The sequence below is a fragment of the Brienomyrus brachyistius genome, chromosome 2 (assembly GCF_023856365.1).
Source record: "Brienomyrus brachyistius isolate T26 chromosome 2, BBRACH_0.4, whole genome shotgun sequence".
Lineage (NCBI taxonomy): Eukaryota > Metazoa > Chordata > Actinopteri > Osteoglossiformes > Mormyridae > Brienomyrus > Brienomyrus brachyistius.
In genome coordinates, this window is record NC_064534.1 from 48,505,589 (window position 1) to 48,520,093 (window position 14,505).

At 43.4% G+C, this 14,505-nt stretch overlaps 2 protein-coding genes across 3 annotated transcripts; both read left to right on the forward strand.

Moving 5' to 3' along the window:
• The first annotated feature begins 39 nt into the window (after window positions 1-39).
• On the forward strand, window positions 40-5,494 carry dguok (deoxyguanosine kinase). Of its 2 annotated transcripts, XM_048992497.1 has the most exons (8): window positions 40-577; window positions 722-825; window positions 923-1,101; window positions 1,212-1,359; window positions 1,924-2,039; window positions 2,582-2,681; window positions 2,805-2,871; window positions 5,354-5,494. In XM_048992497.1, the coding sequence occupies exons 1-7, from the start codon at window positions 286-288 to the stop codon at window positions 2,829-2,831; spliced, it is 966 nt and encodes a 321-aa protein (XP_048848454.1). In that variant the 5' UTR covers window positions 40-285; the 3' UTR covers window positions 2,832-2,871; window positions 5,354-5,494. The 2 variants fall into 2 exon arrangements, with proteins under 2 accessions (XP_048848454.1, XP_048848446.1); XM_048992489.1 differs by lacking the exon at window positions 5,354-5,494 and having other exon boundaries at window positions 41-577; window positions 2,805-3,567.
• A 352-nt stretch (window positions 5,495-5,846) lies between these two features.
• spaw (southpaw) lies at window positions 5,847-8,357 on the forward strand. The gene is made up of 2 exons (XM_048992507.1): window positions 5,847-7,143; window positions 7,463-8,357. The coding sequence occupies exons 1-2, from the start codon at window positions 6,373-6,375 to the stop codon at window positions 7,613-7,615; spliced, it is 924 nt and encodes a 307-aa protein (XP_048848464.1). The 5' UTR covers window positions 5,847-6,372; the 3' UTR covers window positions 7,616-8,357.
• Window positions 8,358-14,505: the final 6,148 nt, after the last annotated feature.

Genomic DNA, 14,505 nt, shown 5'->3' on the forward strand with positions numbered 1-14,505 from the left:
GGACATTGTTGCTATGGGAGCGACACACAGCTCGTGCCTACTCCCGCCCCGGAAGTGAATCTGGTATTTGGCGGAAGACCCGAATTAAGGCACGCTGTAAACAAACAGTAAAAAATCAGTCCGGTTAGTATCCTGCAGTCAAAACATTACAAACTAAAATGGCTAGGAAAGGAAAGCTCATTTAACGTCGCTTCTCTTTTAAAACAACACAAGTATGTCACGTCATTCAGTTTATGTGGATTCATCATTGAACTGCTTTCATAGAGGGACTGGTACAGCAACCTGATGAGGACTATGCCGCGTGTGGTTTATGGGGCCCTTGGACGTGTGGCTTTCAGTACGATCACATTCCATAGAAATGCATCCTGGATACTATCGCCATTGTTCTGCCATATAGACACAAAGAAAGTGTGGATCAGTAGACGTGATTTTGCTTCCAGCGTAAGTATATGTTCGGAAAATGCGGCCAAGCGGATGTGTAAACGTGTTCTTTCCACGGATGAGAAGCATTGGAATGCAGGACAACAAATGCATGAAGTTAACCGGATTAAGAGGGTTTCAATTGAAGGAAACATTGGTAAGTCATCAGCTCTCCTTAAATCAAGAGCCACTGTGGACTATATGGAATCCGAGTGCTTTCTTTTTAAGGTGTAAATCCGTTGCACAGAACAGTATGCTATACATCATTACCCACGGTATCTTTTGTCTGCGTGAATAACAGCGGTAGGGAAGTCAACGTTTGCGAAGCTTCTTCGGTCTGCGAGTAAAGACTGGGAGGTCGTACCCGAGCCGGTCAGCAAGTGGCAGAAAGTGGACACGTCCCAGGTGTGGAATAATGCTCGACCAATAAACTGCCGGGAGGCCTCTAAAGAGCATAGTGCTTTGAAAAATATCCCGAAATTATGGCTAATTTTCTTCTCAGCAATCCGCGACCAACCTTCTGGACATGATGTACAAAGACCCGCAGCGGTGGGCTTACACTTTCCAGACCTTCTCATGTATGACTCGCCTGCGTACGCAGCTGCAGCCGCCTCCCCAGCGCTTTCTCCGCGCATGCGCCACGCCCGTGCAGGTGTTTGAGCGTTCGGTCTACAGTGACAGGTAAAGACTACCATACCTCATAATCTCAGTTAGTTTTGGGGGGCGCTATTTTTACTAACTTGCAGTGTACTTAATTTCCCTGCCCCTTTGCCACTTCTTGTTGTATACAGATACATATTTGCACTCAACATGGTTCAGCTGGGCTGCATGGGCTCTGCGGAGTGGGCTGTCTACCAGGACTGGCACTCTTTCTTGGTAGAGCAGTTTGGTCGGCGCTTGGAGTTGGAGGGAATCATTTATCTGAAGGCACCACCAGAGGTACTTGTCCACCCTGGCCAGTTTTTATTTACTACAATGTAAACTGAAACCGATCATAAAAATGTTGAGCATATGACAGAATTTAGCAGAGTACTAAATTTTGGAAGCTGCAAGGAGTTCGAAAGTGGTTCATTTTGAGATCCTTAAGTGAACAGATCTCTGTGATTGTACGTACACCACTGACAAGCATTTAGCTGTAGCTATTACATTTTTAGGAATAGTACAAGGTGCTAATGATAGGCAGCAGCTGAAACTTTTCCTGAGCATTAAGCATTGGCTTTGTTCTCTTAAACTTGTTTCCCATAATGCTTCACTGCTCCCCACAGCTACATCTTACAGTTCCAGTCCCTGGGGTTGCTCTGGAAACAGAGTTCCAAAGTTTACATGCAGTCTCATACTGTAAACAGTCCTTTACCTTGTGAATGTGATGTGGATATAAGCGAAACCTTGATTATAGAATATCTAGAGTTGACTAAGCAGTGTGTGAGCAAGTCATATAACTTATGAGCAGGCTTTTGCACTGGAGGTTGCTAAGGAGGCTTGGTGCGTGTCTGTGTTATACAGATATGCCACAAGCGCCTGGGAAGACGGGGCAGAGATGAGGAGAAAGGCGTGGAATTGGCCTACCTGGAGAGGCTGCACACTCAGCATGAAAACTGGCTGGTACACCGGAGCACCGAGTAAGGGCCATTTCGCATGCTGGATGCTCATGCAAACACATTAAACATAAATACATACTATTCAATCTTAGGAGTGCATACAAGCATTTCAATTACTGAGTGAATATAATTGCATACCTAAGTATAAAAATAGATATGAAATGACTCTAAATGCATTTACTTTATGATATATCCGATCAGTAGTTTTGACTGACAAATTGCAATATAAACTTTAAAGTGATTTTCTTTGTTATCCTGCTGAGTACTGAGGTATGAAAACAGCCATTCGGAGAGAGTCAGAAAAACGGCCTATAAAGCAGCTATTTATTTTACATATGTAGCAATAATTTTCAAATTTTAAATTTTGAATTTCTGTTACGTTCCTTTAATTCTCTCATGTAGCTTAATGATCACTCGCAGTCCTTTTTATTTCAAAATGTCCATTTAATTGCTAAGCTGTCATGTGTGACATCCCATGCGGCCTATTGCAAAATGATTTAAGGTGTACTAGAAATCTGCATTGTGTAGCAACTCAATTTCACTTTTTTCCTCATTGGTTGTAGACTGCACTTTGAGCAGCTGAAACGAGTGCCTGTACTTGTGCTGGATGCGAGTGTTGAGTTTGGCGAGGACTCGGACGTCCAGAAAGAGTTTATCATGCAGGTAACCGTCAACCAGTCTTTAGGATTATAACAGCTGCTGCCCTCCACACGAGGGCGCAATTGTTCATGGAAGGTTTTGACTCTGCTCACCGTTCTTTACTCTGCTCACTTCTGTCCTCCACAGGTCACGAACTTCTTTAATTCCATTTGAAAGAGCCAATGGTCCAACAAGGGAAACAAGTATTGGAACAGTAAGCGACTCATGGATACTGTGATGTCACAAAAAATTAATATATAATAATGGTTCATACGCACAGATACATATTGCACAGATCCGCTATGTTGAGATTTTAATTCACGGAGTTGAAAAGAAGAGCGTTACAAGATCTTTGGGAGCCAAAACTTAGTCCTTTCTTAGCTTGCTCTCGTTTTCAAGCAGTAGTTGAACCTGCAGTCTTCCCTGCTACGCAGGTCTGTATTTTTAAAAACGGTTTTCTGAAAAGGTGCACGACTTAAATTTAATCTAATTCACGTTCATGCCGCCATGCGGATTTAAATATATGCATTGTATCTGTAAGAGTCATCATTCCAGATTCATGTAATGTTTCCAGATTTGCTTCCTGTTACTCGTCATATTTCGTCTGCACATGTCGTAAATTCAATAAACACCACACTTTACATATATTTAACGTACAGTATAGTATGGTCAGTTTTACCTCCCCCTGGTGTGAGGGCGGCATCTTTTGTTAATGGTATTTCAATACACGTTAATTTGATTCGAACAGCAGGACACGAGAAAATCATTATTTCTCACTCGTGATTTTATAAGTTCATGGTTGGTAGAGTATTAGTAGGGAAAAAATGAAAATACTGAAAAAATGAATGAATATTTCTGATGTCAGTTTTATTTTTACTTTATAAAATGTTTATTAAAACTAAAGATTGGATGCGTGTGAATTAAATTTCTGTTGAGCGTTTTTCTGTTGAGTGTTTGCCAGTCTGCGTTAGATGTGTTCGTTCTGAATTGAATGATGCATTTAACATGTTTGAATGTTATGTTATGTCAAATGTTATGTCAAACATGTTTAACATGTTTGAATAAATGTATACATTTAGACTCAAAGCAAATCATAACTATTAAGAAGCCCAACCGCGTACAAAGCAATAGCCTACTTAGTCTCCCGCTTACGGGAAAACTAACATCACCAGCAGTGTCATACACGAACAACTGGGGCATTTAACACTCACCCTTTTCCATTTTAAGATGAAATAATGGGAGATGCATACTGCAGTGTTAGTTTGAATTTGTCCAAAATAAATAAATAAAATTAAGAATAAAAATACCATTTTAAATTTCTTGCTATCTTCCGCAGGTAAATGATTTAAACATGTAATTTAGGCCAGTTCAGTGCTGATCGTAGCATAGTTGTAAGACTTTGAATTTATTCATCTTTAAACAAGTTGACCGTTTGAAGTTTTGTTTTGAGAATTTAATACTCATGGGAAATTAAGATTGTACAGTTATGAAGACGATTGGTTTCGGGGATTAAATTATGTCTAACGACCAAATTAGAGACGAAAATGGTAATTGGTGTTAAGACAAATTATTTGATCTATTGTCAGAACAGTGTCTTCAGAACTTCATAGCTTTCGAATTATCGCAATGTTAGTAAATATCATGTTTAAGCCTTTGATATCTTCAAACGCATTTGTATATCAAACAGTACAAACGGATTTTGTATTATTGTCCCAATCCATTCATGTACTTCAAGTGACTGAATTGACGAAACTATATGACATGTGCGCTTCGTGTCAATAGGCTGTGTTAATACAAACATCGATCATTTAAAAAAGTACAGGCCAACAAACAGAAACATACTGCCTTTAGAAATAATGAAAACGCTCATAGTTTGATTCTTGTAATTAATGGCTCATTAATATCGAAATGTTTGTTCGCCCCCCCCCCCCCCCCCGTGACCCCAGTTGGGATTCAGCGGTTTCAGAATGGATGGATGGATGGCTCGGTTTTTCCTGTTTTTGCTGGTGATTAATGATGAAACACTAAACAGCAAGTGCAAAACTGATTTCTGTCGAACTCCCTATAAATATATATATTTTAAATTCATTCCCAATCAGGACGTGATGTTCACATTTGCTTTGTTTTGTCTCGAAATGCATTGTGTTGAGTCCATATTTCATTTTATTTTGGCCTCCCCTTATAAACACCTTTTACACCTTTTACTCTACGTCTTAAAACTGGACCAAACAATTACAAGTAATTATGGACGCGTGCGTAGATCCTTTCGCTAGTCCGCCCCCATTTACTGATTTGTTTGACTAAGATTACTGTCAAGGTGGCTTGTCAAAGGGGTCTCCAATATACAGCACAAAGGGATTTGGGTCTTCATACGTCATGAATATAAAAGCCTGGAGAGTTTCGAGAGACAATGAACTTGACAGATCTAACATTTTGTCCCCCTTTGGAGGGGCACTACGGAGCACTTCAAAGCCCCCTGGATGACAGAGGTCATCAAAGGGCAGCTGTGCGCTATAAATGCTCTTACCCGGGGAACTGGGCACTAGCGCCGCAGTCTAAGCCAGACAGGCAAGGAGTAGGACGCTGAACCCCTTTCTCTCAGCCTTACTTTCTCCCTTGACGGTATATACAAGCTGTATAACAGGAATCACGAATAGCCGTAGACATGGACACCTTCATACTCGCTGTTCTCGTAGCATCCTGGACCAGCGTCGGGGCTTCGGAGTCAGTTTCGCATCCCGGCTCCCTGGGACTCAGTGAGGCATTACATCGGGAGCCCAAGCGCTCTTCTTTGACTCCGGGATCTGCTTTTGGATATACAAGCTCCCGGTACCACCCCAGCAGGTACCCGTTGTACATGATGCAGCTGTACCGCACCTTCAAGGCTGGGGACACGGCTGTCAGCTTCGTCAGCAGCAGCGGCCCAAGCAACCCGGACTCCGTCCTAAGTCTGATAGCGAAAAGTAAGTCCGATTTTCAAAATAGTGATATTTTCACATTTGCAAAAAAAAAATTCTTTCTCTCTCTCTCTCTCTCTCTCTCTCTCTATCTCTCTCTCTCTCTCTATATATATATATATATATATATATATATATATATATATATATATATATATATATATCTGTTGATTTATTTTTGTTTTTTACTTGAACAATATATTAAATGTACGTGATACGTCATTTAATTATGCATCAGTTTTAGCTTGAAGGGTGAATTAGATTTTAATGACGTGCGTAAGGGGTTTATCGGACTATAATCTTTAGTCATCTACCGCATCTGTGTTTATCGGTAACTCCTGTTTTATCACCCGATGCTTATTCGACTTTAAAGGGGCTTTCTGTTTTATGTGAGTGGAGTGTGTGTATTGGCGGGCTCCCAGACGTCTGTTACAAATGTGACCGCGCTGCATGTCCAATACACAATTCTTTCCACCTCTATATTTCTTTTCCCTGCGCCGCCGCAGTGTTTTGACATTTGCCTTGTTCCCGCAGTAGGTCTGCTGACCGCGAATTACTTTACTGCGCTGTTTCTGACGTTTTTAATTGTGTCGGCGCACTAAACCTGCTTTTGCCGTTTCTTTCACATTTTCACGATGTTTGCTTTATGACTTTTAGCATTCTCAAAGATTTCCACATTGCATGTGTTCTGATCTGCATTTGCTTTTTCTGCTTCAGGTTGCCATCAGGTTGGTGACAAGTGGACCGTCACATTTGACATGTCCTCCATCTCCGCCAGTGACAATGTCCAGCTCTCTGAGCTGCGGTTCCGACTGCCCGAGTTCAGCACCGCCAAGCATGCCACCGTGGACATCTTTCACTCCCGAAGGCAGCCCTGTTCCCAAGAGATGAAGCCTTGCCCCGAAGAGCGCCTCCTACTGGGAAGCTTCAATGCCTCACCCAGCAGCATCAAGTCTTCCTGGAAGGTCTTCAATGTGACGGCACTGCTCAGGTATTGGCTGCACCAGGGGGAATCCTCTCCTGGTCAGGTGGAGGTTGTGGAGGACCCGGTGCCACAGGACCACGAGGAACACCAGGCGGAGAAGGAGAATCCTGAGCACAGGCTCAGGCGCCCGGCACAGAGGCAGGTCCAGCACCCAACAGCTGACCGGGTGATGATGGTGGTCTTCTCCAAGCATAGGAGGGAGCCGGACGGCCAGCACACCCCCACTCTCATCCGCACCGTAGAGCACTCTAAGTACGTGGGGCTGGACCGGGGCAGCCAGGACTCGCAGAACCGACGACACAAGAGGAACCGCATGGAAAAGGAGCGGGTGCGAGCGGCAGGTGGCCCAGTGGTCACCCCGCTCCCTGCGGAGGCCGGCCAGCGGCCTCTGTGCCGGAAGGTGGACATGTGGGTGGACTTTGACCAGATTGGCTGGAACGAGTGGATTGTGTACCCCAAGCGTTACAATGCTTTCCGCTGCGAGGGTGAGTGCCCCACCCCAGTTGATGAGTCCTTCAAGCCAACCAACCACGCCTACATGCAGGTGAGACCCGAATCTTATTTCTTTTTTTAGAGCTTTAAGGATCTCATTCTCTTCACTCGGTTGACTGACTACTGCTTGAATATTGGTGTGGTTATCTCTCCAGGTTACATTTTTTATATTGATTTTGCCTGTGTTGTTTGCAGAGTTTCCCAGACTGGTCCTTGAGGACTCAGACAGTCCACATTTTTGTTGGGAGGGAGTTTTGAGGGAGCAAAAACATGGACCTGCTGTTGGTCCTCGAGACCCGGCCTTGGAAACAATGGTTTAGAGTGACTTTGCTGTGTGAATAACATCCTTTTGTCCGCCGTCCCTCCTGCAGAGCCTCCTGAAGCTGTATCACCCAGAGCGCGTGGCATGCCCATCCTGCGTGCCCATCCGCCTCAGCCCGCTCTCCATGCTATACTACGAGAATGATGGCGTGGTCCTGCGTCACCATGAAGATATGATCGTGGAGGAGTGTGGCTGCCACTGAGTGGGTGTGGCTGCCACTGAGTGGGTGTGGCCTCCACCCACCATCCCATTGCCCCGCACCGTAAAGCAACTCCACAGTCACTTAAGCGGGTCACCAGTCAAAACTAAGAAGCTTACTGACAATCCCAGAGGTGCAAAACAAATCCTTAACCCTCAGGACTGGAAGACACAAGACACAAACATACCAAAGAACTTTGGTAGTTGGCACTCCTACCTTGTGTCCTGCAAGGTTCTTATTTAACGTTAATCTCCAGCTGTGGGTAAATGCAGGTCACCCACAGTAACGTTTTGATAGTTGTCATGACTGTGATAGCTCTTTATTTCTTCTGATGTTTTGAAGGTTGACTTAAATCTTTGATTTTTATGTCACTCTTGTAATGTTAAATATTACAAGAATGTATTTTAATATTTTAAGTGATTTTTTTTTCTTCGTGGTATGGAAATATTTGTTGCATTGTTTTTCCATTCATAGTAAAAAAATGTATATATTTTTAGAGTGCTATGAAATTTCTGCTGAAATGTTCAGAGACAAGTTATACATTTTTGTACTTTCAATGCAACAGCAGAAGTAAGGGAATCCTAAGAATCATATGAATTTCATGAATAGTTCTTTGATTAGGTCTTTGTTAAACAGGCTATATTAACATGTATGCTGATATTTCACAGTGTAATTAAAATTATATTTTTGTAAATGACTTTGTAAAAAGAATATTAATAAAGCACAATATTTTATTGATTCAAAAGGTTTTACATTTTCATTCGCTGTAAGTAGATAAGAGATCTGGTTTCAAAAACCAGGTTGGAGGGTTGGAGGGGGTCAAATGAACTCTTAACTTTTCAAACTTTTTAATGCCATAATCTTATCAAAAGAGCTTATTGTTACTTTACACTTACACACCTTTTCTGTCATCAAAAGTGTCAATGCAATATCCTGTAGAGGTATGACAGTCAACACTTAACTGTGAAATTAACATTCCATTTAATTTCCCATTTGACTTCTGCTGCTGTAATGCTTTTCAAAAGCTGCCAGAGGAAGGTTGTGAGCTCATATCCCAGGATGGGTATTTCTGTTGTACCATTCAACGTAAATTACTCGCGTAAAACATTTGTTTAACATGCCTTTAAATGATACATACAAATATCTGTATAGATAATGTGCAACATTCAAAACTACATGCTCTTCTCTGCATTAAGGTGACGGCCAAGCAGATAATGAAATGGTGTCTTTCCCCCCATTGGGGCAGCAGGGAGGCAGCTGAGTGCGGCTTTTGACGTTTAGGTTGGCAGCCGTTCCCTGAGAAAGTGTTTATGGCCTCTGTGAGCAGCTGTCAAAGAGCCATTTACTCCCACCCGTCCCCCCAGGCCATGTAACTGCATGGGAAGTCGTCAGCATCCTCGCAAAGCGCACAGCCACATGGCTTCCTATGCCTGGGGGGGGGGGGGTTAGACCCCGGGGCTGCAGGTTTCAGCGGGACAGGGGGGGGCTAATAAGAAACAGGATAGGACTGCTGGGTGGGGGGCATCAGGAAGAGGTGGGCAGGAGAGAGGTAACAAGGTCCCTGATAAGGGGATAGATGGGATGGACTGGGGGGGGCTAACATTGTGATGTCAAGAGGCTACTGTGTGCATGCGAGGGGCTCCTTCAAAGTGGCCCCACACTTCCCCATGTTCCCTGCTGCACACCTCACTGGACAAGAGGACACGCTCGGTGCCCCTGCTTTGTCAAAGCTTTCTTTCTGCGACCTGAGCCCCCCCCCCCCCCCCACCCAGAGTGCCCCCCCCCCCCCCACCAAAATCATTTTAGTTTCAATGACCCTAAGGGGCCTTTCGTCCAAAGGATCCCTGCATATTTTAATGCTCCGTCTTTGTTCATGCTGGACATTTTATTGCAGCACTTTAGCTAAGTGTCCCCCTCAAGGATGCAGCTCCTCCTCGTAGGCCTTGAACCTGCAGCCTTTTTTTCAATATGAATGCAGGTCTTCGACAACTACATGCTACCTATGGGCCCTATAGTGGGCAGTTGCAGTAGATCCAACTGATTGATCTGATTGGTTGATCCAGTTGGGGAGTGCTCTGGGAATTACTCATCCTTTCATTGCTTGTGCAGTACAGGTCATACATCTATCCATCCATCTATCTATCCCACCCACCAAATCGTGTGGGTCCTCCGGTTTCCTCTCACCAGTGCATCTCCTATACCTACGGCTCAGGGATGGACTCCACGGTCATTATCACCTTGTGCTGTAAAGTGGTTGTAGAAGATGGATATATTGAAGCCTATGTTTTTTGGCTTATTTCCTTTAAACTGATTCATTTTTCAAGATAAGCGGAGTAATAGAGCCACAGATTATTGGCCACAGATTGCTCAGTGAACCTCACATTCACCAAGAACTTACAATGGACCCCTGCAGAAATAAGGGTTGCATCTTAAACATGAAGGCCTTCAACCAGTCACCTGCAGTGGGGTGAAGAGGACTACTGATCCCTGGGGGACACTGTACACCATAGCCCAGTCCCAACCCCCTGAGCACCTCACCTGATAGCTCAGCCCAGACTACAGTGTCCCGGGGCTGTCTGTCACGAGGGGCGCTATTAAACCCCGAAACTGGGCGTGAGCGTAATGGCAGCTGAGGGTTGCTAAGTCCCGGGGCTGGGACAGGGCCCCTTGCCCACGCTTGTCCATGCAGTGAGGGGGGAGGCAGTGAACTTGCCCCGGCGTGCATCCCCTTAGCCAGCCTCAAAAGCCAGCCAGGTGCTGCTACTTCTCCCAGAGATGCAAAATTTCACATCCCCGCCCTCCCCCCCCCGCCACACACTGAATCCAGTTCTCACCCTCCACTGTCTACCATTTTCAGGCCCTCCACATTCCGGTCATTTAAGGACCAGTACTAATAAACTAATTAATGGTTGTTGCATTTTTTGGAGAGGTTGGAAATTCAGATTTTTTTCCAGCAATGCTGAAACAGAAACGACGAACAAACTGCTGCTGAAAATTTGGAAGCATAGAATTTGAAACATCTTTGTACGCTGATGAGTGTTACATCCCAGTCTAGGGTTGGGTTGTCAGCTCTATTGTAACTGAGTAAGGTGGTGGAGGAGTGTGGATCAATGAGGGACACACACGCAGAAGGTATGATGATGATGATGGTTATTATTATTATTATTGTCTATATACAATATCACACAATATCTACATACTACACAGAGGTAACCTGTACTAGATGGACGGGCATGCAGTGTCCACACACACAGTGAAGACAAGAGGGAGGACTGAGGGACGCTACCCACTGAGCCACTATGCAGCCCCATATTACACTAAAAATAAATAAATAAAAACTTCAATCCAAACCTTCTGACAACATGCTTTGACATTAAAGTAATTGCACACTGTTTTACTTGCATCAGTAGTGTTATATTGATTATTACAGTGACATATGTATAACATATACATATAACATATACATCTACAATCATACAGAATAATAACACACTCCATCTCCTCTAGGGGTCCCCTTCCTCATGCACTCTGGCCTCAGGCATGCAGTGACCCTGTACTAGATAAGCAGGTATTGAAGGTGGATGGATGGAGAGATGGGTGGATGGATAATGATAATAATAATACATTTTATTTGTAAAGTTTGTATTACATTCAGCTTTAGCAGTTTGCACAAATATAATTGTCAATAAGCCATACTGTATCAACACTGCCAGTTGTGGGTTTAATCTGAGCCATAAAGGTTACGTTGAGCTGTTAATGTCATATCCCGTGACCCTTGTCTTGTAATGGAACAAATCCACACACTGTCATGGCATGTCAATGCGGAATGCGGAAGCTGAAATAGTGCATTCATATATATGCATGAGCAAACATTCTAAAGGCTATCAGGAGGTATAAAAGGAAACGTGATGACAAAGTGCCATTCACCTGCTTGGCCATCTGATGGCTCTCTGCCTAGGCACTGCTGCGGCTTGGCTCTCACTGCAATGAAGGTGCTGCTCTGAAAGTTGAAAGAGGTGTGAAAAACCCCCATACCTCTTAAATAAGCAGCTACCCAGGTTCGGGAGTGGGAGGGCGAGAGACAACACAGGGGGTGGGCGGGGGGGGGGGGGGGGGGGAGTATCTGTTGGTGGCAGGGCTGCTCCCTTCATTTGATATTTAGTAGGTGATTAGTCTGTTTTTCTGTTTAGTTTTTGCCAGGTGACTGGTTTGACGCCATCTTCTGCAATGACATCATCGTGGAGAACGTCAAACTGACCCAACTTTCATAGACAATGAACCAACCTAATAATTCTTGGATGTCCAGTTTTTAAGTGTTCTTTGATGCATTTGGCATTCATTTGTACCAAGTAAGAACCACCCCAAGGGTTTTGCTTTTTAGAGGGGGTGGGTGGATCAGCAGGGTAGGCCTCTGTGCGTGTGATTAGAAGGATTAAATCCAGTGCTTGGCAGAGTAAACATGACTCTGGGCCAGTAAGCAAGGTCTGAACCCCCATGAACACTGTGCACTGGATGTTCAGCTGATTCCTCAGACTTTGCTCCCACCTCTGTATGTGTGTATCCCTTAAAAAAGGAGAGTGAGGTGGGATATGTGGCAAAACACAATACTAAGTGTCTGTTCTTATACTTGCACAAATATCCTACATCTGTCAATTTCCTCATGAACTGCACCTACTTCACCCACTGAGTAGGAAATCAAATTCATGATAACTAGCAGTGCTTATAGGAAAGCTGAGCACAAAACTGCACAGCAATTTCCAGGTCCCTGTACTCTGCTCTATAGATACATATTTTCTTTGTTGCTATTCACAGATCATTTGCAGAGAAAGTGCACAATGCTATAAGTTTTCTAGAATAAAATATTTCATATCTATATTATTTATTATTCTGGGGGGTATATATATGGTCAAAAGCTGTAGATTAAGGTGCTTTATTACGTATAGATTCAAATAAACTTTCCAAGTTCTTTACAAGTGATTTACTATCTAACCGTAACGACTGCTCTTGCGCCATCTACTGGATTCCGTGCAAAATATTCGATTCTTCCAGAACCAAATGCATTCTGCCTCTTAGCTTGCACGTCATGGCTTTGGGATTCGGCATTAATTCGTTATTTACTTCCAATTGACCTTATCTTTAGAATTAGACTATTCAAGAGGTGTTTCCCTGGAGACGCAGCCTAGCAAGATCATCTGTAACTTCAAACACCATCAGTGTATTTGTAGCCTACATTAGTGCAGTAGGCCTGCACCATTACACCCAGCTTTGGCTTCATGCCCATATTTCAGCACTGTTACTTGCAATCAACAAGTCAACAAAGAAAACTTTATTGCCCTAAAACAGGCAGTTGAGTTCTGGTCTTAGTTGGTGGCTCACCCGGGTTCATCTGTTGTCTGAGGAATGTCGTCCATCCTGGCTGGGGATTTCTGAGAGCTTCCAGAGACTCCTTTTCCGACGCAATGGACGATGCCCAGACACCCATGGAGGAGGGGGGGGGGCAATGCGAGTCCCACACACGTTCCCCGCTTAAGGAACAGCTCACCTATAAACCTCACTTTAAGTCTTAAGTCTACACACCCAGCCCTGCAGAAATTCCGTCTTAAAGGCATAATTTACGTAGGATTGCATTTAGTTAATTATCGAAGATAAATCCAGTTAATTATAATATGCATCACTGTTATATATACCTATTATACAGTTCTATATGAATATCTTAGAAGTGAATTTCCAAAGTTATTTCTTAAGCCGAATAGCTTTAAGATCCGGTTTTAAAACTTGTTCAGATGCACAGTCGTAATTAGGTTTATAATTAGGACAAGTATATTAACACACAGGGAATTTCTCCCCAGCTGTCAATGGAACCTCATACATACAGTAAAGGTACAGTTGAAACAATACAATGCAAGAGTGCGTGTCAGTGCAAGGAATGTTGCGATAAATACAATATGTAGAAAACGATGCAACTGATATTTACCTTGCTGGTATTCCTTCGCTCATCAGTGTATTGCCGGCTACAAAGGGCGGATGCTTGCTCTGATCATGGGTACATTTCTATCGGTGCTGTTATCGCTTTCAACGACCTGGTCGCCTTTTTTACTGCTTTATTGCAGTGTGAATAACCATGTCGCGGTCCATTCGTTCTTCTGGCGTACAGCGGCGGGCTGCGGAACGCCGAACATGTATGCATCACTTACCAGACTAATGATATTTCCCAGGGAACCGAAAGTCTCCGATACTTTGATTGATCTCCACCTCCCACTTTCTCCAATACACATTCCTCCCCCCCCCCCCTAACCTGACCCCGATACCACGGCCCGGTCACTTCTCTTACTCCCCACCTAAATGACAAAAACCCTACAGTTTTTGTCAGTAATCAATGTGGCACGGCTCTGTATTCAGATGAAATGCTCATTGTCGGTCGTTAATTAGGAGGCAATTAACTATTGTGACGATGATGAGCCGTTTGAAATACTGTTGGCACGACCACCTACAGTGAAGATACATGTAGCCATCGATTAATGGCTTAACAGGATTTGTAACAAAGTATGGAAACGCTGTAGGCTGTAGACAATGCAGTCGTTTGTAGTTCTGCTATTCGCAATAAACCTGTAATATTCGATTAAAATATATTATCGACGAGGCACAAATATAGTATTATACTATTACTTATGTATTAATTAACCACAAACTTTGCCTTAATTGCATACTGATCTCATGTTAATTGATCATTAATGAATCGTGACGCATCTTTTATCTCAGGCAGTTACTGTATTGGTTACTATATCTGTTAATTCTGTAAACCATTGTCAGCTATCGAAAGAACTACTGAAAGAACAAGTAATGAATGACAGAAGTTAGATACTAATCTTATGTTTATCATTAATGAATCGTGA